Here is a 26,131-nt window from a genome sequence, read left to right on the forward strand (position 1 = left end):
AGAAGGAATGAGCAAGGCGGGAATATTCCCGCCCAAAAGAGCCAGTCCGTACGCTTCTGGAAGATCTTTTGTACTATACCTGCCAAGGTATGGACAAAATAGACAAGATCTGACCAAAGCAGCCCATGAACCAATCACAGGGTGACAGCTCACCGACAATAGTACGAGGAGGAGCACGCTCCAGTACAAAATGTCACTGTCAGCCGCTGCCTACCCACCAACCCCCATCGTGGCACGTACACAGCCCATGGTTGGTGAAAAAGGAATACTATACAGCTGGCCATGTCACTATCAGCCGCTGCCTACTCACCAACTCCCATCGTGGCACGTGCGTAGCCTGTAGTTGGTGGAAAGGGAATATTATACAGCTGGCTGTACCTGCTTGGAAACCTACCTTCGGCTATAAATACTCCAACACCTTGGAACGGTATCATTATCTTATATCATCTGATATTATCTTATCTTCTCTAGCTATTTCTCTTAATATACACTTATATTCAGAGCAATCTAGTCTGATTCTCACGCCGGATGGTGGTCACAAGGAGGAACCCCCCCCCCCCCCCCTCTCAGTGACGAGCTCACGGTGTCTGTTTTGCAGGTCAAGAAGAATAACCATCTTTGTCGGACCTAACCCTCGTGGGAAACATCTACTTAACCCTAATATTATCCGTAATCTGCCGGGGTCACTTAGTGTTTCTTCATTCGGGTATTTTGGTGAGCTTTTTTTATCCATGTTACATGGTAGACTTTAAGTTATACGTATCAAGCATTTTACTATATTCGTCAGCTATGTTGTGTTGATATATACACAAGCCTCAAGCAAATTTAAAAAGAAGTTATTTGGTATTCTAAATTCTACTTGCAGATGCTGCATATGAGATGCTAAAGGACTACCCTAAACTGGCTGGAAAAAGACACTTTGATTTTGGACATCTGTTGTGGTTTCTTGCACAAAATTCGGACGCACATCCGAGTGCCAAAAGATACAACTTCTACCAGAAATTTGTTTATTCTCGTAAGTTTCTTTTGTTTTCTCTATGTTTAATTTTCTCATATCGGATCTACGTTTTCAAACCATGCTATGCACATAAACTGTATATAAATTCTTTCCGGGGGTCAAGTGGTCAAGAAGTGTTAAAGGTTTCTAGGTCAGCTGCAATCCATCTACAACACACATTCTCCGGGCACGATCTCTGGTTTCGCCTTCTTTTATCCTCTTCGATCTTCCTCCTCGTTTTTAATCTGAACAAAATCGGCCAAGTCCCAAATGGCTACATCTACAAGTGGCAGAAACCCAAGCAGATTTTTCCGTGGATTAAGACGATCCTCCATGGATTATAGGTTATTTGATTAGGATTGTGAGTGTGATATGTTGGATTCTTTGCCACATCTGAGATGGCGGAACACCTACTTTTCATTAGGCTTCATATTAGTCCCAAAAAAACATTCTTTTGGTGAAATCAACTAAACACGCATAAAATTTATGCATCCAGAGCTAATTAACCACCACCAACAACTATATAAGAATGTACAATATTTGTTAAAATAATAATTTCTCAAGCCCCTGAACCTAAAACATAACTTTAAAATAATTATTGTAATTCTCGAATTTGCTTCACCATCTTATTTGCATTTTATTTTCATTTTGAAGATGTTCCTGTAAAGAATTGCAGCTTAGGCAATACGCGTAAGACCCCGGATATTGAGAACCAAGAGACATACAAAGTCAATCATGTCACGTGGACGAGCTACGTATACCCTGGTTAGTGACCCCAAAAGTCTGATAAAATCTACCATAAAAATTCTATTCCATATACATTAATTTATTGTAAACCTAGCCAAACGGTTTGGGCGGGTTGGGTAACGGTTAAAACGGGCAGTGACTAGCTTGGGTTCGAGTCATAACGGAGTTTAGAACAGTTTCAGTGATAAATGACTGGTGTAATTTGTTTTGCGGGCATCCAAGATAAACTCTAATGGTTATATTAAGATGCACGGCAAGAATTTGAGGCTACATTTGAATATTGAATTGATATAACTCACCATAAACGAAAACGTATTTGGCTAACTCCTAAACACTTTATTGATCAAGAAAACTAAACTCCAAAACTAATTACAATCTCTTAGAGCATTCCCAGCAAGCCTCCATATTATTGTGAGTGAGTTTTCTATATTATATAGAGTAGTTGTAAGTTTGGAGAAGATACAAAAACTTTGGAAGTAAATTTGAAGAAACAATGTTCACTCTCTATAATTTTTTAATATTTTCTTAAAGTGGTTGTGAGTGGATGAAAGAAAAGATAATAATAAAAATATCAACAAATATTATATAATTTGAAAAGAAGAGAGAAAACGTAGTGTTTTTATTATAATTATAGAGATGGAGATAAAGATGTTGCAAAGAATCCTCTTATATGCTTCATAATATCTAATCATATATATGTTTATATAGATTAACCTAATTTGTTAACAAAGACACCATATAATTACAAAACAATTAGCAAATACAATAGAATTAGCAAACATAACCAACTATGACCTAGTCATTAATATTGGCCCATCAAGTTCACCGACTTGTGACTTAAAATCCGAACTTACCAACAATCACACCTAATTTCTAACTCGAAATAAGTGGTTCTTCATGTCCATATTTGATTTGTCCAAAATCTTAACCATCTCGGCTGTCTCAATCCTCATCATCTCGGTCTTAATCTCCCGAAATCCTTTAGATTCATTATTGTGTTCTTTCGGCTCTCCTCCTTAACTCCACCACCTGGTGACCATGTCCCGACCATTCCCTCGATCGCATGAACTCACAAATCCACTCCGTGGGTTGTGACTTGTTAAAGCAAAATACTATCAGATAATAAGATTCCACTAATATCCACTTGATCGGAGGATATAATAAAGATGCGAGAATGAAGATGAGGGTATGTAAAAGAGAACCTATGCAGTTAAGAGTATTTCATATATTCTACACACACATATATATAGGTATATATATATATATATATATATATATATATATATATATATATATATATTTGATTTCTTTGAAAAACCACTTTGAATTTTAAAAAATCGAATGAACTCAACGTAACAATTTTTTTTACATATATGTAATATATGTGGGTTACATGTACGTAGAAAATTTACAACATTTTTACGCACCGAATCGAATTTTTACATATATATATATATATATCGGAAGTTTAAATTAGTGTAATCACTATACATCTTTATTCTCTCTCATACTTAATTTGTTAATTATATTTAATCTCAACCACATAATTTAACCTATTTAATCTCTCTCATACTTAGCCTATTTAAAACTTAACAATTTCTCAAATTATCTCCCTCCCCTATATATATATATATATATATATAAGCTAGCGTCGTAGCCGTAGTGATTTCACTAATAGTGGTGCCATGCAAGGACTGAGACCACTTCCTATTTGTGTCTTGATGGTCCTCAAGTTGTCTTGTAGATCTACCTGGAGGGTCGCTCTGTTATGTCGATGTAAAGTATAATCGTATTCACACCAATTAAAGATTAAGCGTATTCACCTTTGTTTATGATGATCATTACAATAATTTATGCTTGTGCGATACCTCAAATCTATAGTATGATACTAACCTTTTGTAAATACTTGATCGACGATCTAGTTTCAGACATTTTGTCTGTTTTACATAGCTTTTACCTCGATACAACATTTTTTTTATAAAACATTTGGACCTATATTTCCTGTGTTTATTTACCATTATGTGCTACGTTTCAAGACGAAACGTTAATGCTAACTTTCTTCTTCAAAAATAAACGTTAATTGACTATACACTTTGTATGTAAATCTTTATGTTTGTTAGTTGCAAGGAAACATTATTTTGACTATACCCTTGCATATGAAAAACGATGTTTCACTTAAATTTGATCAAAGTTTGGACTATACCCTCGACTAGGGTCTGGGCCATAATAATAATAATAACATAACTTAAGCGGAACCTCTACCGAATACAAGTACTTGGAGTTGAACGATAAGGTTGAAGCATCACTTCTACTCTATGTCGCACACTAGAGCTTAAATCGTCGAAACTTCGAGGCTGGGGACTCGTGGCACAGTTTACGAGGTGTGTGTGTGTGTGAAATGTGTGTTTTGTTGTGAGATTGGAATGAGTCATGCACCCCGTTTTATAGGCTGAAATCTCACCAATCATGTGTCACGATAACCTATGAGAATGGTCATCGCGTAGCGCGATGACTAAGCATAGTTCGGGTGTTGTCACGTGGACTTCCACGTGTCACGGAACCATGGGGTTACATCACATATGGACTTTGGGCTTGGTTCACCGTGTAGCATGACGCCGCGATGGGGTTTTGTAAGGCTTCCGTAATGCATCGTGATGGGCTTATTTCTTCTCCATCGTGTTGCACCAAAACTTAAATTTTCTTTTTTGGCCCTTCTACTTCCAAAAAATACCATGGTGGCTTTCTCCTTATAAGGAGCTCATTAGTTTCTTTTTCTACCAATGTGGGACAAACCCACTTTCTTCTTCACATTCTCTTTTACATATTTTGGGTTCCTCATCTTTTCTAAGTCGTCAAATTTGGACCAAAATTTTCGTTATGTTACGTTATGCAATTAGGGGTGTTTCACTTACAAGTCCCCCAGTCAGTCGGTATGATTATTCGATTCGTATCGGCTGACTTGCAAAGTAGTTGATTATGTAAATTTGTATAATTTGAACTCGTCGATGAAATAACTTCTATAACTTAATCTGGTGGCTTCTGTAGCTAGAACGTTGTGATATGAGTAGTCTCTTGGCGACTGGTTCTTCACTTTAAGGTCTTACTTCTATATGTGTGAACTTAATAGCGCATTTCTTTGTTTTGTATCACTTGACTTGTTCTTCATATGTGTTAGAGGACAAGGCTTTGTTTATACTATTACACTTTGTTTCTCACTACCTTGTTAATTACATTTTTCCCGCACGTCTCATTACTACGCCTTTGTCGACGTTTGACCTTTCTTGACTATCGCGTACTGCTCTAGTTCTCGTTCGTATTAACCACTTTGAAGTTACTTGTCGTGTCTTTTATTAACTATCTTCACGTCTTTTTAGGATGTATTCGTATGGATGCAGATATAACGATGCGATTCTTTGACGCATGCCCCTTCTTATTCTTCTTGTGTATTGGAAGGAAAGACTTTGCTTATACTATGATTCTTCTTTTTGTTGAGTGTAGGTATTTTTAATTTATCTTCATAACAACTTTGTTGAATCTTTATTTTGATGCCTTGCTCTTTCCTCCTAACGTGTAGATATGTCTAGCTTTCTCGCCACGGATGTAGCTACTTGTGTTGACCATTTTCATATCTTTCATTGACTCACTCCAGCTGGTTATTAATATAATTTTCTAGAAACGTAGAGAAAGTTGATAAGAATGCTTCTTCTTCCTTGGTAATCATCGTTTTCCTTGAAGTCTTTACTTTTCCCATCATTTCAACACGCAACTCGTGGTTAATAAATTATCACTTTCTACGATGGTTAAGTTTTCTAACTTCATTACTCAGTAGTCATACCTTACCGAAAATCAACAAAAGATCAAAACTTTAAACGTGATAAGGGAGGAACAGGTGCTCCTCTTAAGTGCTCTAACTTTCACCAATCGTATATTTTCATTTTATAATTTACACTCTAAGCTACGCTAAACCCCTTAATCACATACAACACTCCCTCCCTCTAACAAAGAACCCGCCATTATTTGAGTTTTAAGTCAAAGCTTGACTCATTAAAGATCCATTCTTGATTGGGGGGAATGAGATGGACACTTCCATTGATTATGAGAGTGAGATGGGCAAGAATGAAGACATAAGTCGTGTTTTGTGATCTGTCATTTAGGTTATCATTTACCCTATGGCGACAACATGTGAGCAACATAGGATCAAAGAAAGCGACATCCTTGTTTCTTTTCAATGGCTCTAGACTATAGAGAAGTAAAAAAAGATAATAGCCAAACCTATAGTAAAAAGCAACCACATTTTATCTTTTTTATTTAAACCAGAATATAGGAAAAGTAAAAAACAAAAAATTTCAATCTATATCGAGAACGTGTCTTCGTCATGGAATTAACCTGATGATGTTGTTCCTCTTATTGTTTAATGTATAAAAGGTATAACCTTGGAATTTTATTGATGTATTTTACAATAGTTACATGAGCTATATATAATAGTACAAGAAGCATAATTACAGAAAGTGTATCAATATAATAACTCATACAATCAACATAAAATAAAGAGAGATATGGGAAATCATCCCATATCGTTGACACCCCCACCCCTCAAGCGAGCAGGCGGAGGAGATACGTGAAGCTTGTCGCGAAAATCTTCAAAGAGAGGTCTCGGCAATGGTTTAGTAAAAATGTCCGCCACCTGAAGCTTGGTAGGAACAAAACGCGTGTGAAGCTTCCCTAATAAAACAAGCTCGCGAACATAGTGATAGTCAATGTCAATATGTTTGGCACGCTTATGTGAAACTGGATTTTGACTAAGAAAAATTGCACTCAGATTGTCACATAAGATAGTCGGACGACCGGTCGGTAAAGCATTTAAATCACGTAGAAGATGAGTAACCCAAATGAGCTCAGCAACAGTGTTGGCCATGGCCCAGTATTCCGACTCACAACTGGAACGAGAAACTGTGGGTTGTTTCTTAGCACTCCATGATACAAGATTTCCACCAAGAAAAATGGAATAGCCATATGTAGAACGACGAGTTTCGATGCAACGAGCCCAGTCGGCATCCGAGTAGCCCAATAACGAACACGTAGGAGCGTTAGAAAAACTTAATCCATAAGTCATAGTCCCTTTGACATAACGAAGAATTCGCTTAACAAGCTGAAAATGATCAACCGTGGGAGCATGTAGAAATTGACTTGCTTGATTTACAGCATAAGATAGATCGGGACGAGTGATCGTGAGATATTGTAATGCTCCGACCAAAGAACGATAATGGGTTGGATCATGAAACAGAGTGCCAGCGGAAAGAAAAACATCCTGTGTACTCAATGGTGTTGCAATTGGTTTGGAGTCGAGTAAACCGGCACACGTAAGTATATCATGAGCATATTTGGATTGACTTAAGAACAAGCCAGTAGGAGTATGAGAGGCTTCAAGCCCTAAAAAGTAACTCAATGTTCCCATGTCTTTGATAGCAAATTCAGCAAGCAAATATAAGAGACATGAGCCCCTAGAAAATACAAAAAGAGAAGGATCTGATTGACTGCAAGGAAAACCTTGAGAAAGGAAAAAAGTACTTAAGCGTTGAAACCAGGCGCGTGGCGCTTGTTTTAGATCATATAATGCATTTTTAAGACGACATACATGATCCGGAAATTGCAAACTTTTAAAGCCAGGGGGCTACTCCATATAAACCGTCTCACTTAGAAAACCATTTAGAAACGCGTTTTTGACATCCAGTTGATGGAGATGCCATTTACGGGTTACCGCAATAGATAAAACGACTCGAACAGTGGAAGCTTTAATAACCGGACTGAAAGTATGTGAGAAATCAAGGCCGGGTATTTGATTGAAACCTTGAGCAACTAGACGAGCCTTGAGGCGATCTATGGTACCATCGGCTTTGAACTTTGTGCGAAAAACCCATTTGGACCCCACGATGTTTGAAGACGCGGGACGTGGAACAAGATCCCATGTTTGCTGATCATGCAAAGCTTGAATTTCCTCATTCATAGCTTGTGTCCAGTGAGGATTTTTTGAGGCTGTTTTGAAACCACGAGGTTCTTTAGTGGTAAAAAGAGCATGATGCAAGCGGGAGGAATCGACAATGGCGATATTAACTCGATGTTTAGGTTTAAAAATACCTGCCTTGGCACGGGTGACCATGGGGTGGAGGGAGGTGGACGAAGTAGTGTTTGATGGTGGTGGTGTTGTATGCTGGTCTTGGGTTGTAGGGTCTGGGGATTATGGATAGCGGGTCGGGGATTGAGATGATGTAGGAATATTTGGTTGGGCAGCTTGGTTTGGGAAAATTGAGTTTGCAGGTAGGTGAGGTTGGGTCGTGGTTAGTGTAGGTGAGTTAGAATGTGTCATGGTAGTGGTGTAGAGTGTGGGTCTATGCAAACAGGACATGGGCTGAGTGGTTTTGGGTTTGGGGTAGATAATGAGGCAGGGGGTGTTATTGGTTAAGTAACAATAGGGCTGTCTTCATTGTAGGTAGTGAGGAGAAGTTTAGTGAGATTAGTGGGAAGAGATGAGGAGAGAAAAGGATAACATGTCTCATCAAAAGTTGCATGCCGGGTAATATAGATGTGAGAAGTTGTAGGATCCAAGCACCGATATCCTTTATAACTGGAATGGTAACCAATAAACACACAAGGAATGCTTATAGGAGCAAGTTTATGGGCTGAATAATCCCGTAGAAAAGGATAAACACGACAACCAAAAACCCACATATTCGCATAGTTCAGTTTTGAGTTATAAAGTAACTCAAAAGGTGATTTATGTTGTAAAACTTGTGACGGTAAACGATTTATAATATAGGTTGTTGTTGAAAACGCATCAACCCAATATGAAGCTGGAATATGGGCATCAAATAACATTGCAAGTCCGGTTTCGGTGACATGCCGATGTTTGCGTTCGGCCCTATCATTTTTTTGAGGCGTATAGGGACACGAAATCTGATGATGAGTACCATTTTCATTGAATAATGATTGAACATGATGATTCATGAATTCTCCGCCACCGTCACTTCAAAATATTTTTAGTTTGGTGGAGAATTGATTTTGGACAAAAGCAACAAAGGTTTTTAGGACTTGTGGAAATTCACTTTTAAATTTTAGTGGATAAAACCAACTAAATCGTGAGTGATCGTCGATGAAAATGGCATAATAACGATAACCATCCACTGAGGATAATGGTGCGGGTCCCCATAAGTCACAATGAACCAAATCTAAAACATGTAAAGCTCATTTCTCATTAATATCGAAAGACAAACGATGTTGTTTAGAAACTTGACAAGACGAGCAAACACCCGGATTAGGTAATATCGAAGTTACAAACAAACAACCATTTTTATTTAAAAAGGAAATAACATCATACCTAAACGATTGTGCCATAACTCAAAAGATGCGCGGAGCTTAGGAGTGGTGGCTACATGCGCTTGAAAATAAGGACTTAGGATATAAAGGCCATCCTCACGTCTACCGCTGCCCAAGATTTTCCCGGTTAGATGATCCTGGAGCTGAAAAAATGACGAGAAAATAAAACATCAATAGGATAGTCATCAGTAAGTTTGCTAACCGAGAGTAGATTTTTAGACAAATGAGGAATGACAAGAATATCTTTTAAAGGAATGTTTGAAATAGTTTTATTTCCAATATGAGAGACCGAGAGGGTATTACCATTACCAAATGCAACCTTGCTTTGACCTGTGTAGGGTTGAGCATGATCTATATGGTGAGTGAAAGGAGCCATGTGAGCGGTAGCCCCCGAATCAACGCACCAATCTGGCAATTGATCATTAACATTGCACATGGAATGGAAAGCTTGTGCAAGATTTACATTGGTATGAGGAGCAGTGTGTTGTTGAAAAGTGTTTAGGTGAGGACATGAGGAGGCATAGTGACCATTAGTTCGACACAAGTGACGATGAGGAGAGCGTGCAAGATTTGCATTAGTATAGTGAGCAGCTTGTTGTTGAAAATTTGCTAGTTGGGGACACGATGAGGCATAGTGACCCTCGGTTCGGCAAAGCTGGCGGTGAGGAGGGCGCCTACCGCGACCTCCCGAGAAAGTACGCCCACCCCGTCCTCGACTACGAGATGGGGAACTGTTGTTGCGGGAAGAATGCTGCTGAGCATTAAAGGCAACATTAGGCGTGGAAGTACCATGTAACGAAACGAGAAAAAGTTCATGGCTCTCGGCTCGGGAAAGCAGATCCCAAAATGGAGGTAGAGGATAAACAGCCCGTTGGGCAGTAGAGAATCCTTCAAAGGCAGGCCCGAGGCCACAAAGAAACCAATGGGACTTGTCAGACTCGGTAGCCGGTTCAACAATGGCTGCAAGTTGGTCGCAAAAAGATTTAAATTTCTTCCCATAATCTGAAACAGAGAGGGTACCTTTCTTTAACTGACGCAAAGCATCCCAAAGATTTTGAGCACATTCAATTGAATAAAAACTGTAGGCACGCTCAAGAGTTGTCCAGAGATCACGGGCAGTGGTGACCCCAATTACCTCTGCCATGGCTTCCTCGGTTAAAGAAGATTGGAGAAGAAGTAAGATACGTTGATCTTCTTCAATCCAAGTGGCATAAGCGGGGTTTGGGCATGTTTTGCCATCAGTGGTGATATCCGGCGAGGGTAAGAGAGATGTGCCATCAATATGCCCGACAAGTTTTTGGTGAGAGAGAAGGGGATAAGCTTGGTTTTTCCATTGCAAATAATTGGTGGAGGAGAGCTTAATAGTAAGCATATGAAGGAGGGTGGTCATGGATAGAGTTGTTTCAGGGGTTGAAGATGCCATAGGAGATGGTAGAAGAGGGGTAGGGAGAGCGGCGGTGGAGAGAAAAAATTAGGGTTAGGACCGTATTGTTTGGCTGATACCATATAAAAGGTATAACCTTGGAATTTTATTGATGTATTTTACAATAGTTACATGAGCTATATATAATAGTACAAGAAGCATAATTACAGAAAGTGTATCAATATAATAACTCATACAATCAACATAAAAAAAAGAGAGATATGGGAAATCATCCCATATCGTTGACATAATGCAGCGTAAAAGAAAAAAAAATATTAGCCTATGGCGATGACACGTCGTCGGTACAACTAACAAGTTTGAAGAAGCCTATGCAGACAACTTAACTTGTCGTTGCTGTAGGTCTAACCCCGATCGTCATTGACTCGTATATTTGTAGTGAGATTACATATCTATTTCTCTCAACATAAATTTGTTAACCAACATAAAACTTGCATTCCTGTATTAGCAAACTGAATATCATTATAAAACATGATTGAAATTCACTTAACCTATCAATTCAAGACACAACTTATGGTCAAAATTGAACTCTTTGGAAGAATATTAATTTGAGCTACCATTTAATGATTTCTGTAATTTTATTTCTATATATTTAAATAACATAATCTGGTTTCTTGTGCAGTCGCTAAGAAGATTTTTATCAAATTTTGGGATGTTGCACTTCTACATGGTAATTAGAACTCTAATTTCTCCTCCCATTGCAATAGTTTATTGTTGAAGAGGTATGTACCCGCCTCAACACCGAGCAAGGCGGGTCAACCCACAAGATATAGACAAGAAGCTTGAAATAAAGACATTATGAAGGCACAAAGCCAAAACCTACGCGCACGGCGCATATCACATATGCTCACGCATATCACATATGTTCATGCATCACATGCTCAGGCATCATATGCCCAGGCACCACACATGCTCAGGCATCATATGCCCAGGCACCACACATGCTCAGGCATCATATGCCCAGGCACACATATGCTCGCGCATCACATATGCTCACGCATATCACATATGCGCGTGGCGCATCAGCGCGCGGCGCATCAGCGCGCAGCGCATATCACATCTGCGCATGAAACATCTGCGCGTGAGAATAAAGAGAAGACCTCACGCATCCTCAGGATTGGCGCATATCACACATGCACATAATCAACCTCGTCCTTATCCAAAGCAGGATTAGGGCAACCTTGATTGTGCACGTCAGACAACCTTCCAGAAGGTATCTTTTTAAGGAATAAGAATATGCTGATGTTGACAGCTGCCAAATGAAAGGTGGACAACTCAGCATAAACCATGTGCTAACACGTGATTACAACCAATGAAAAAGCACCAGGTGTCCCCAAGGACACGTGGCGCCAAGCAATTGGAGGAGGCCAACAAAACCCTAATTGGGTCTGAGCCCAATCAGTGGAAACCCTAGCACTATAAATACAGCATCAACCCCACAAGGAAGGATCATCAGATATCACCTGACAACATACAATCACAGAGTATTCAGCTATTAAGCAATACACTCTAAATTCCTTACTCTCACATATTATTATCTTCTCCCACAAATACTTATTCTCACACCGGAGGGTTACCCCAAAGAGGACCCCTCTGTCCCTTTCTGAGGGGTAAGTTTACGGTGCTGTTCATTTTGTAGGTGGAAGAACCCGGATCCAAGAGAAACCATCGGTGAAATAGCATAATCACATCCGAGGAAAGTAGATCGTCTACCAGTGAGTCGATCCACGTTTCTTCATTGGCGCCATCCACTGTTACAACGGCAATCAGATCTCATCAGATCTATATATAAAAAAAAATCACCATGGTTTCTGGCGTTCATAACGTTGATCAAGTTCTGGAGGATATTGAACGTGAGGATGTTAATGAGGGACAACAGTTTCTGAGGGTGCCGCGTGATTCTTCGCGCACCACCAGTAACCGTCCCTTCATCACAACTCCTCACGGCCAGACTGAAACTCCTCCAAACGATCTCACGTTACAAAATCTTGCCGGCGCGAAACAAAAAGGACCAATGGGTCCAGAAGATGAAACAAATGATCCTAAGAATGGCTCATAAACGAGCAGCGGCGTCTAATGGACAAGTACAATGAGATGGTCAAACAGAAAAAGCTAGCCGACTTAACACAAAGGCAAGCGCTTGATAAGCAAACTGTTCATGGAACAAAAAGGCCGCGCGCGCCGGAAGAAGGACATTCTGTTCACACTGCACACACTGAGTTCAGTGATGAGGAAGTGCACAGCATGAGGAAGACGCGAGATACTCATGCAGGAGGCTCACAGCTCCGCGCGCCTGTGAACATGGCGCCTGGAGCCAGAGCCGATCTGGATCTGCACATGCCGTACAGCCCACCAGTTAGAGGGCAAGTGGACGTAACCACACCGTATAGACCAGCCATCTTGGTGAAACATTCAAAGTTCACTGCGCGCATCGCACAGGCTCCCATCCAGCAGAAAACCAAGATGCCAAGTGGTTTGGGTAAATATGACGGCACAACAGATCCAGACGATTTCTTGCAAGGTTTTTACAACACGGGAAACCTAGAGAGCTGGACGATGCCAACATGGTGTCACATGTTTGCTCGTTGCCTCACGGGCGCCGCGCGTGTCTGGTTCGAAAGCTTGCCGACTGGGCAAATTGATGGGTTCGAGGAACTATTGGAAAAGTTCCAAGCCCACTTCGTACAGCAGCGCAGACACACGCGCGACCCTGATGACATCATGCACTGCGTGCGCATGAATGATGAAACGATTGAAGACTACATCACTCGTTTCAATCAGGAGTCTCTGGCAATCGGAGGTATAACTGAGCAACTCCTGCGTGTGGCCTTTATACAAGGCGCGCGCAGTGATCAACTCCGCCGAGCTCTCGTAAGCAGAGATGGCATGCCCACCACGTGGGCCAAGTTAATGGAAGCATCGCGAGTTTTCGCGAGGAATGAAAAACAAATTGCCCAAGATAGGGCAAGAGAAAGAGCGCATCAAGCTGAGTCACCGCGCAGCAAAGAAAAGAGGGGCAAGCAGAACTATGTATGGTCCAGGTTGCAACCAACCAGTTTTTCTTCCGCAGAAAAGCAGGCGCAACCAAGCTCACCCCAGCCCCAAAAAGATGTTCGTAATCGCGGGGAGGGTGACAGGAGGGAGGGCGGCAGAGATCCTAACAGACCTCTGCCAAGAATATGGACTCCCCTCACTAAAACGCCTTCACAGGTGTTAAGCACTGAGAACGTCCAGTTCAAAAGCCCCAAGCCACTACATTACAAGGGACCATCAGACAGTGGCAAGTACTGTGAGTTTCACAAGTCCACAGGACACAACACTGATGCATGCCACCACTTGAAGGATGCAATTGAAAAGGATGTGAAATCAGGCAAGCTGGCTCACCTGGTAAAAAACTCAAGACTAGAAAATGAACAACCAGAAGGAGCCTCTGCCAGCAAAAAGTACAAAAGAATCTGTGTAGCCGAGGGAGGAAGGCAAGGGCAAATATCAAGAAAGAGAAGCGCGCAAATCCAAGGAGATTGGCGCGAGCAACAAGTCATCTTCCCGAGAATCAGGGGAGGCCCTTCCATCAGCAGTCCTCTTGTCATCACTACACACATTGCTCATTACGAAGTGTCAAAAGTCCTGGTGGACACTGGCAGCGAATCAGACATAATGTATGAGCAATGTTTCAGGAAACTGGATCCGGCAGACCAAGCAAGGCTTGAAATTGTGAATGCACCGATCTTTGGTGTTTCCAATGAAATCATTCATCCCCTAGGTCAAATACAATTTGAGCTAACTATGGGGGATGAGAAACACAAGCGAGCCGAAGTTGTCAACTTCTTGGTCTTGCCCACCACCTCTTGCCACAATATGATCTTGGGTAGGGGAAAGATTGCCCAATTCAACGCCATACCGTCGCCAGCGCACGGCGCGTTGGGGTTCCCAACACCAACAGGTGTAACTTTTGTATACAGAGATCATTTGTGCGCAGTGACAAGTACTCCGCGGGAGGGGAGAATGAAACTTCCAATGGCAGACAACGCGCCAGAGGAATGGATTCTCAACCCAAAATTCCCGGAGCAGAAGATCACAATTGGCGCAACGATATCAGACGACACGAGGTTGAGAATGAAAAGATTGCTCACAGCATATATGTCGGTCTTCGCGTGGCAACACTCTGATATGACTGGGGTTCCGCGAGACCTGGCGCAGCATTCTCTCAACACCTTCAAGTCTGTAGAGCCAATTGCTCAAAAGAAGAGAGTCATGGGGGATGAGAAAGCGAGGGCCATGAATGAGCAGGTTGAGGATTTACTGCGCGCAAACATCATCCGCCCGATACGATACCAGACGTGGGTAGCCAATCCTGTGATGGTAAAGAAAAGTAACGGGTCGTAGAGGATATGCATTGACTTCAAGGACCTCAACAAAGCGTGCCCAAAAGATTGTTACCCCCTCCCAAACATCGATGCAAAGGTGGACTCCGTGGCGCCATTCAAACTCAATTGTTTCCTGGATGCCTACAAGGGCTATCACCAGATTCAAATGGCACCACAAGATGAGGACAAGACCGCATTTAGAACCGACAAGGGTGTTTTTTGCTACACAAAAATGCCCTTTGGTTTGAAGAATGCGGGCGCCACCTACCAATGACTTATGGATGCCGTTTTCAGCGAGCAAATCGGAAGAAACCTAGAAGTCTATGTGGATGATTTGGTGATCAAGAGCAGGGAGGAAAAGCAAATGCTCAAAGACATCGAAGAAACCCTTGGGCGCCTAAAGGAAGTTAACATGAAGCTCAATCCGAGCAAATGTACTTTCGGCGTACTAGAGGGAAAATTTCTAGGTGTAATGGTCACCAAGGATGGTTTCAAGGTGAACCCTGAGAAGGTGGAGGCCATCCTTGACATGCCCTCGCCATCCACCATGAAAGAAGTCCAGAAGCTGAATGGTAGATTGGTTTCAATCAACAGGTTCCTAGCGAACCATGCAAGCAAATCTACCCCATTTGTCAACACATTGAGGAATTGCTTAAAGAAAAGCCAATTCAAATGGACTCCTGAGGCCGAGCAAGCTTTCAGGGAGATAAAAGAATGTTTGATAAATCTGCCCGCGCTCACAGCTCCACTTCCTGGTGAAACTTTGACATTATACCTATCAGCAGGAGAGCGCACCATCGGCGCAGTATTATTGGTGGATCGCAAGGGAATCCAAACGCCAATATACTATGTGAGTCGGGTGCTGACAGATCCTGAGACGCGCTACTCCATCATGGAAAAGTTAGTTTTATCACTAACACACGCGTCGCGCAAGCTTCATAGATATTTCAATGGTCATCCCATTGAAGTTCTGACTGGTTACAACATCCAGCAAGTTTTGCGGCGTCCCGCACTCTCAGGAAGGCTGACAAAGTGGGCGCTGGAATTAGGCGAGCACACGATCGCCTATAAGCCCCGTCCAGCAATAAAGTGACAAGTCTTGGCTGATTTCATTGCCGAGGTCCCCGAAGGAAAAATTGAAGAGGCTCAGCGCGAGGTAGATCCTCCGCGAGCAAATGATGAAGAAAATGTTTGGAGATTGTTCACTGACGGAGCTTCAAACAATGAAGGGTCCGGCGCAGGCCTCAAACTGGTGGATCCAGAGAATCATGAATATACTTACGCCATCAGGTTGGACTTCAAGAGCACCAACAATGAGGCTGAGTATGAAGCCCTGCTGGCTGGCCTGCGCATCGCGCAAAAATTCGGAGTTAAAAATCTAGAGGCCCATGTTGATTCATACTTGGTAGCAGCACAGGTCAATGGCCTTTATGATGCCAAGGAGAACACCATGCCTCTATATCTAGAGCAGGCGAAAAAGCTCATCGAGCAATTTGACTGCTTCAGAATCATTCATATTCCGCGTAGTGAAAACAAATCTGCAGACGCGCTGAGTAAGATGGCATCAACCAGTTTTGATCACTTTGGCAAAGATGTCAGGGTAGAAGTTATGAGCAACCCGTCGGTGGTAGCGAAGTCTGTCCTGGTAACTCATACAACCCCTTCATCATGGATAACTCCAATAATGGAATTCTTGAAGGAGGGAAAGGTACCAGATGATCGCGCACAAGCGAGGAAGATAAGACACAAGGCGCAGAACTATGAACTGCTTGATGGTACATTATATCGACGTTCTTATCTTGGGCCGCTCATGAAATGCCTAGATGCTGAGGAAGCAAGCTATGTGATCAGAGAGATACATGAAGGAATCTGTGGAATACATGCTGGCCCGCGCATGGTGGTTGCCAAGGCAATGAGCGCAGGTTACTATTGGCCTGGCATGTACTTGGACGCTCTAAAAGAGATCCAAAAATGCAAAGCATGTCAGAGCTATGCGCCAAACACCATGCGGCCAAAGAACAACTTGATTCCGGTGACCTCCGCATGGCCTTTCCACAAATGGGCAATCGACATTGTGGGTCCCCTACCGCAAGCGCCTGGGCGAGTAAAATTTTTGGTAGTGGCAGTAGACTATTTCACAAAATGGGTTGAAGCCAAGCCACTAGCAAAAATCACAGCCGAAGTGATAAAGCAGTTTATCTGGAGCCACATCATATGCCGTTTTGGCTTGCCCATGGAAATTGTGAGCGATAATGGCAAGCAATTCACTGACAAGAAGATATCCAGCTGGCTCAAGGAATTGCGCATCAACCAAATTTTCACTTCAGTTTATCACCCTCAGGGGAATGGACAAGTGGAACGCGCTAACCGAAGCTTGCTGAATGGACTGAAGAAAAGGTTAGAGGGAGAATCCCATTCTTGGGTTGAAGAGCTACCTAATGTCCTGTGGGCACACAGGACATTAAGCAAAACCAGCAATGGCGAATCCCCGTTCAGCCTAACCTATGGAACAGAGGCAATGATTCCAGCAGAAATTGGATGCCCATCCCATAGAGTGCTCATGATGAACAAGATTGATAACGAGCGCGAAAGGAGGTTGGATCTCAACTTACTTGAAGGGCGCAGAGAGGCGGCTATCATCAGTGAGGCCAAATACAAGAAAAAACTGGAAAAATATTACAACCAGCGTGTGAAAGAATGCCACTTTAAGAAAAATGATTTTGTCCTTCGCAACAATGAAGCTAGCCGCGCGATACCCCCGGGAAAAATGTCCCCCAATTGGGAGGGACCTTATCAAATCTCAGAAGAATTGGGGAAAGGCGCATATGCTTTAAAAGATTTGAATGGAAAGAAGATCCCGCGCGCATGGAACGCGGCACAGCTTAGAAAATGTTTCATGTAAATGTCAAGTTTGTAATCAAGGCTTTTTAAGCCATTATGAATAATGATACGCGCTATCTTCTCTTAATGTGGATTCTATTACCTTTTGCATACATGTTTCACACTTCCCTTTATTAATTTTGAGCAATATGATAACATTGTATTGACATCAAAATGAAATAAAACGAAGTAAAACATACATGCGCGAGCTTCAAGCTCAAACGCGTTAACGAGTCTTAACTCTAAAACGTCAGGGCCTTAGCCCAATTGTACTACCTTTTGCATACATGTTTCACACTTCCCTTTATTAATTTTGAGCAATATGACAACATTGTATTGACATCAAAACAAAATAAAACGAAGTAAAACATACATGCGCAAACGCGTTAAAGAGTCTTAACTCTAAAACGTCAGGGCCTTAGCCCAATAATGTGAGCCTTAGCTCAAATCACTCACAACATCCATCCTACATACTGCGCAGCCTGACCATAAAACACCTAAACACAACTAAGGCAAAGCAAATGCCAAAACATAGTTGTTAAGGTCTCAGGTTGGGGTCGCGCATGAAATTGTAGTGGATATCTGAGTAACACATTGACGCGTAAAGGCTAAAAAACTCATAATTCCATAAACGCGCGATAACGTCGCGCAAAAGAGGAATAATGAAAGCGCCAAGACACGTGTCAGCATAATCAAGATATGGCAAAATCACTTACAATATGACAAGGTTTAAGTATAATAAATTCCTTACAACCTTGTTCTTATTCCAACGTGCAAGCATATCTTATATTCAACAAGCAAACATGCGATATAAAGAGATGAATGGGAATGCGCAAGATGCGAAGAAGGGAAAAACAAAATTTCATTCCAAAGCATTGAAATTTACAAGTTTACAAGATGAGATACAAACTACAAAAAAAAAAAACATGAAGGGCTTCTCAAGTCTCCACGTTGACATCAGCCTCTTCATCATCCTCATCATCGCCCTCGGCATCTGGCGCATCCTGCTCCTCATCTCCAAACTGACCATAGTCAAGTTCTTCGTCTTGAATGGAGTCTTCTAGCACAACAGTGTCAGGAGCAGATCCTTTGGCCACGCCAGAGCCGCTAGCAACGCCAGCATTCGCCGCGCCATCAGCGCCGCCGCCAGCCCCCTCGCACTCGTCAAGTAATTTCTTTAGCGCGACGAGATCGGGCTGGTCAGCAAGCGCGGATATCTGCAAATCATAAGCAAAAATATGAGTACAAAGATACTTGGAAAATAAATCAAAGTAATCTCATTAAAAGTTAAAATACCTGCGCAAGGATGGGAATGGGAGTATTCATATACTTCTCCCCCATCGCGGCCATGTCCGCGCAGGCAACGGAGCTCTGATAAGGGTACTCGGATGGGTTCTTCTTCAGCATGCCATATTCGTAGCCATCCGTAAACCCTTCAGCTCGCCCCACCAAGCGCGCGGCAGCGTTGCAGTCCATCACAAGGGCCTGAAACTCGTCTGAGTATTTCATCGCGAAAGCGCAACGAGTCATGCCCTGTGAGACTAGCCAGTGGCGATCCTGCGCGAGGCCAGCAACAGACGTCTCGAGGGCAGGAACCTGAGAGTTTAATAACTCAACAGTTTCCTTAGTCTTTTTTAGCTCCTCTTTGTCGGACGCTGCTGCCGCCAAGATTTCTTCTTTTTCCGCCACCGCAGCATCAAGTGCTTCCTGGCTAGACGCTGCCGTCGCCAGGGCTTCATCTTTATCAGCCTGCGCGGCCGCCAGCTCCCTCTTCAGGCGCGCAACCTCACTCTCCAGTGATGATTTTTCAGTGATACACTGGACAAGAGTTTGGTCACGCGCCTCCGCCTCCAGCTCCAAGTCGCGCGCTCTGCGCTCGTACTTGGACGCATCCGCCTCTGCCGCCTGCAGCTTCTCCCGCGCCGCCTGAAGCTCATGCCCGCGCTTCACGAAGGCGCTGTTGGCACTTGCTCTGTTCTCACTGAGCTCGGCTTGGAGCTTTTCAGCTCTCTCGCGAGCATCAGAAAGATGCCAAGCAGACACCTTAGCCTCTTGCTTGGCTTCCGCAAGAGTATCACGTACTTTTACGTAATCAGAGCGAAGCTCTTGGGAGGCAGCAATGAAGGCCGACCCAGCAAACATATGATCATTGAGCAGGTCGTCGCGAGCGCGGTCCTCCTGGAACCTCCTTTCAGATGGAGGCACAGCATGAGCCCAGAATTCCGCACACACCCCCATGGACTGAAATGTGCTATCTTCAGTAATATTCCATCTCGGGCGGTAAGTGTGATCGGCTTCCTGCAAAAACAAAGAAATTATCTAAGTCATCAAAACATTAAGATGGAAGTCCGCGCAGCGAAGCAAAAAAGAACCTATACCTGTGGGGATGAAGCAGAAAAGTCAGCGCCAGCCCCACGAGAAGGCTCCGCCGCGAAACCTCGTGGCGCTGCAGGGCTGGCGCGGGCGCCATCGGAGTCTTCAACATGAACCTCCTCATCCTCCTCTGAAATAGGTCTCTTCTCCTGCGACCTAGAATCAAAATCGGTCTCGCGAGGAGGGCTGTGCGCAGGAGGAGGTGAGGGAGGTCTCGGCGCCGCCAGGTCGGCGCGCAAAACGGCCTCCTGCTCCTTAGTAATCCCAATAAGGGGAGATTCATCGCTTGCAGGAGCAGGAGCAGATCCAACGGCGCTGACGCCAGCGCCAGGAGTGCCGCCAGAAGCTTGTACGCCAGCTACGGCTTCTATTAAAAAATCAACAACAACAAATGGTTCATGACTTGATCTAAAAGAAAGTCAGAAAAAAAAGAGCGCAATACGTACCTTGGCGCAACTCCGTTCGCGAAGCAAACATCGCCATGAAGTCCATTCTACCCTTCTTTGAGGGTAAAACAGGGGACTTCGAAGCGACCTCCGGCGCAGCCTCGGCATCTTGTTGCGCGGTCGCCGGCTCTACAAACATTTGAGTGAGCAAAGATTCATTAGTAATTCTATCAGAATCGCGCTCATAGAACCATAAAGATAAGCAAAGAATAAGCAAAGTATACCTGTCGAGGGCGCAACACCGCTTCCCTTTTCCGCCGCGGGAAGGGAGGAGGTAGCGCCACCATACCTCAAGTGGACAGGAGGTCTGCCCACTTTTTGAGGCAGGGAAGCCAAGGAAACCCTGGTGGTAAACTCCTGGGTTTTCCCAAATCCCCCCGCCTGAGTAGGAGGATCCTGAACAACAGGGGCAACATCTTTTTTCTGTTTCTTACTGGCCCCTGCGCCAGTTTTCCCCTTAGCTTTACGCTTTAGTTGGGGCGCCTCCTCCTCCTTTTCCTCTTCCGCGAGCTCCAGCTCGTAGTTTTCGAGCGCATCTACAAACACACGCAACAGAATTGTTAGCAAAATTTGGAATTATAACGGAAAATGCATAAGTACAAAGGATTACCAGGCGCATCGCTGTCGAAGACAAACCCCAGATCAACAGGGATGAACATGTCATCAAAGCGATCGGGGAAACCAACCTCCCCAGCGCCGAGCGCGACGGAGCCACCCTCCATATGCTCATCATATGCGGCGTGGATATACTCCTTGGTGACTTCACAAAACAAGTCAAATGATATCAGCAAAAAGAATTATATTCGCGCAGAAAAAAAAAGCTATGAGATAAACTTACATAACCCGTCGACTTGGATAACGGGCTCAAGCGCGCTGTCCGCCCACCTCTTGCGCATACCAACCCCCACCAGCGCCTCCTCACAAATGTTCTTGGCGGGGGATGGTTCAGCGGTCAGCTTATTAACCCAGGCGCCAGTTGGGTTCTTGAGGACACCCACATCCGCAGGCGCAGATGTGATCGCGCGCATGGTCATGCGGATGGGGATCACACCAGCCCTTATATAAAAAAACCTCTCAGACCAGTCATGAAGGCTCTTGAATGACACAGTGGAGCACTTCACCTTCTGACTGCGAGGAATAAAAGAGAACCAAGAGTCTTGGATCTTGGGCTTGTAAAAAAACTGAAAGCGCCGAGGGGTGGGCTCCTCGCGCTGGGATTTGCACATGAACTCAAAGTGAGTCATGCGCACAAGTCCAAACGGATGGACTTGGGATATATGAATCCCATAAAATTTAAGCACCGCACCCACAAACCTTGTCATCGGGAGACGAAGGTTGCAGTGGGTGAAAAAATGGCTATATAGGGATATATAGCCGGCAGGCGGGTCCGCCGCCGTTTGCCCGGACCCAGGCAACATACAGCCAAACAGGGGGGGAAAACCCTGAGAGGCGATGAGGCTGTCAAGATCCGCCTGCCTCAGTTTGCAGGGGATTTCATTCCACCTCTTCACGGCCTTGGTCCTCCCTACCTCCTCCGATGAGCCCTCAGCAGCCTTCTTCCCCTTGCCGGTCTTCTTCAATGTAGACATTACTAACGATTTTCTACGGCAATGGATGGGGGAGATTGTGTTGTCTGAACTATCAGACATACAATTGTAAAATCGAACAGGGGAAACTTCTGAAGAACAGATAGCTGGAAGCAGAACAAAGATAATCGGAATACAAGGAAAGAAAGAAAAGCTCAGAAGAATAAACAAGAAGATGAAGGATAAAAAAAAACTCTAAGGGCTGGCTTTTATAGGCCCAGGAGAGAGAAAAATTCGTGCTGATCGGACTTCACGCGCCACCACTCGCAGGTGTGAGCCAACGCGAGCGCGACACGTGTCCCTGACACTGTGTGAGGGGACACGAAAATAAACTTTACAGCTGCTGCCAGAGTTCACGCGCCACCACTCGCAGGAACGGACCAACGCGAGCGCGACACGTGTCCCTGACAGCATGTGAGGGGACACGAAAGGCAACTGTAGCACCTCGAGCACACGAAAGGTCTGACACGTCTCCATCAATGGCCCACGTCAGCAACAACCAACCACGTACAGGGACGATTCGATTGCAGCCAAAAGGATAGAAATTCGCGCAACGATGAATAATAAGAAGAAAAAGACAAACCCCTACTAAAAGAACAAACTGTTAAGTCTAATATCTATCTTGCCTCGCTCGCGCGAGACAAGACACACATTAGACTGGGGGGGCTTGAAGAGGTATGTACCCGCCTCAACACCGAGCAAGGCGGGTCAACCCACAAGATATAGACAAGAAGCTTGAAATCAAGACATTATGAAGGCACAAAGCCAAAACCTACGCGCATGGCGCATATCACATATGCTCACGCATATCACATATGTTCATGCATCACATGCTCAGGCATCATATGCCCAGGCACCACACATGCTCAGGCATCATATGCCCAGGCACACATATGCTCGCGCATCACATATGCTCACGCATATCACATATGCGCGTGGCGCATCAGCGCGCGGCGCATATCACATCTGCGCATGAAACATCTGCGCGTGAGAATAAAGAGAAGACCTCGCGCATCCTCAGGATTGGCGCATATCACACATGCACATAATCAACCTCGTCCTTATCCAAAGCAGGATTAGGGCAACCTTGATTGTGCACGTCAGACAACCTTCCAGAAGGTATCTTTTTAAGGAATAAGAATATGCTGATGTTGACAGCTGCCAAATGAAAGGTGGATAACTCAGCATAAACCATGTGCTACCACGTGATTACAACCAATGAAAAAGCACCAGGTGTCCCCAAGGACACGTGGCGCCAAGCAATTGGAGGAGGCCAACAAAACCCTAATTGGGTCTGAGCCCAATCAGTGGAAACCCTAGCACTATAAATACAGCATCAACCCCACAAGGAAGGATCATCAGATATCACCTGACAACATACAATCACAGAGTATTCAGCTATTAAGCAATAGACTCTAAATTCCTTACTCTCACATATTATTATCTTCTCCCACAAATACTTATTCTCACACCGGAGGGTTACCCCAAAGAGGACCCCTCTGTCCCTTTCTGAGGGGTAAGTTTACGGTGCTGTTCATTTTGTAGGTGGAAGAACCCGGATCCAAGAGAAACCATCGGTGAAATAGCATAATCACATCCGAGGAAAGTAGATCGTCTACCAGTGAGTCGATCCACGTTTCTTCAATTGTGTTTTAATACACAACATAACATCACGAAACTTTCGATCTTTGAAGGGTAAAGACCTGATTCTTTTATGTAACTTCACAATTAAATTTTTGGTTGCCATTAATTGTATAGTTCCGCATATCAAGCACCTCCACAAGGAAAAAGTGGAACACAATATTTATCTTACCGTACTGAAGTTTATATGTGAGGAAGCTGGTAAATTAGAATATGAGGGTTATAATGATTAGTATAAATATGCACTTATTTTGGCCGTGGAAAATAATACTCCTGAGGTAATAGAGCATATCACCCAATTGTTTCCAGAATCAATTCAGACCTTGAACGATAAAAAGTATTCACTTTTACAACTCTCGGTAATCAACCGCTGTGAAAATGTCTACAAATTTTTGGAGCCCGAAATAACGTATAACAGTGATTTGAGAAGAAAACTCATATCCTCCCACGGTGTTAATATTTCGCACCTAGCTGGAAAACTAGCACCTCTAGACAAACTCAATATAGTAACTGGTGCAGCATTACAAATGCAAAGGGAGATACTGTGGTTTCAGGTGAAAGTGTTGTCCGCTATTCTTTAAAAAATGAAATTACTTTGAATTTATGTGTCGTAACATCTATCGACTTAGAGGAAGTAAGCAAGCTATTGCAGCCCAGAGAGAGGACACATGAGAACGAAGAAAACGAAACACCAAGTATGGTGTTTACAAGAGAACACGAGGATTTGAGACAAAAAGGTGAAGAGTGGATGAAAAAAACAGCTGACTCATACACAATTACAGCTGCACTTATTATTACAATTGTTTTTGCTTCGGCCATCACTGTACCAGGTGGAAACAATGGGGATACTGGAAAAGCAATCTATAAAACAAAGCCGAGCTTCATCATATTTATTGTATCAGATGCAATCTCATTGTTCACATACACCACTTCCTTGCTACTGTTTCTATCTATCCTCACAGCGCGTTATTCATATGAAGATTTCCTCTATAAACTGCCTAAGACATTAATACTTGGCCTTGTCATGTTATTCTTGTCAGTGACAACCATGTTGATAGCCTTTGGTTCAACATTATATATTATGTCAGGGCAAGAGAACATGTGGATCTTGGTCCCAATTGGTGCATTAACATGTCTTCCAATTGCTTCATTCGTGACACTGCAATTACCGTTGCTTGCTGATCTCATCTCTTCAACATATGGTCGTGGAATCTTTCGTAAACGAAGTGAGCTTAGTTGCTTAAAGACCCATGCAGACTAATAAATGAGGCCATATAGTCACAAGTTCCAACGTATCTATTGTAAGTTGTTGGAGTTATTTGACAATTGAAGTTGAATTATGTGTGAGTGTGCTTTGAATAAAGGAAGAAGTGGTTATGCCAACTTCCACGTGATCAGTAAAATAGTATCTAAATTTGTTATGATATGTTTTTGAACATTAGATGTAAGTCCATATGGAGAACAAAAGCCAATCTTTCCACATATCTTAGTGTAGTATCATAAGAGAGAATTACTTGTTTCGTTTTTCAGGTGTACTTTTGTTCATAATTTACAATTAAGTGGATGCTCTTTTAGTAACTTATGCACATAGCATTTATGTTGTAACATCATAATACACCACTTCGGTTAGGTGTAACCCCAAATTTGAAAGCATGTATTTTTCTTTTTCTATTTTAAGTATGGGATGCAAGATATTATTCTATATATACTTAGCATTCTGCCCATAACATGATCATCAGATCATATAGTTGAGCTTGAGTAGGGATGAGATCAGGACCGTATCCGTATCTAAAATCAGTAAATCTTGGTACTCATACCAGTACCCAAATTATATGGTACGGGTACGGGTACATGTACTTTGGGTACGCTACTCTCTTTGGTACCTTTTTTTTTAAATCTCCACTAAATTAGGTAACGGTACGATATTGACAATCAAATATCTATAATACCAAAACCGTAATACCATAACGAGAACCATAATACCGCAACCAAAACAGAATACCAAAACTAAAAATGAAGCAAATCAACCATAATATAAAATCCAATTTCTTTTCCTTTTCTTTGTTTATTGCTTACTTAATTTCTATATAAAAAAAAACAAGAGAGACAATTAATACATGTTATTCAATTAATGTACACAATTACACATATATGAAATAAAATATACGAATACACAATATATGAATATATGAATACACACATATAGATTGAAAATGAATATATTCAACTAATATATATCATGTTTTGAATATCCCGCTTGAAAGTTAAGTTATAAAATGTTA

The 26,131-nt window shown here is 42.9% G+C and overlaps 2 protein-coding genes across 3 annotated transcripts in view; both read left to right on the plus strand.

Moving 5' to 3' along the window:
• Positions 1–26,131, plus strand: part of LOC143612000 (uncharacterized) — an 84,714-nt gene that overhangs the window by 12,419 nt on the left and 46,164 nt on the right. The gene's annotated exons all lie outside the window — the stretch shown is intronic.
• On the plus strand, positions 865–25,299 carry LOC143612001 (uncharacterized). Of its 2 annotated transcripts, XR_013149879.1 has the most exons (5): positions 865–1,015; positions 1,652–1,762; positions 11,179–11,226; positions 23,967–24,403; positions 24,481–25,299. XR_013149879.1 is itself a non-coding variant. In XM_077086089.1 (4 exons), the coding sequence occupies exons 1-4, from the start codon at positions 880–882 to the stop codon at positions 24,080–24,082; spliced, it is 411 nt and encodes a 136-aa protein (XP_076942204.1). In that variant the 5' UTR covers positions 871–879; the 3' UTR covers positions 24,083–25,299. The 2 variants fall into 2 exon arrangements, 1 of the variants encoding a protein (XP_076942204.1); XM_077086089.1 differs by having other exon boundaries at positions 871–1,015; positions 23,967–25,299.

The sequence above is a fragment of the Bidens hawaiensis genome, unplaced genomic scaffold (genome assembly GCF_021521415.1).
Source record: "Bidens hawaiensis isolate Kalapana, Puna unplaced genomic scaffold, B.hawaiensis_p1.1 tig00032906_1, whole genome shotgun sequence".
Taxonomy (NCBI): Eukaryota; Viridiplantae; Streptophyta; class Magnoliopsida; order Asterales; family Asteraceae; genus Bidens; species Bidens hawaiensis.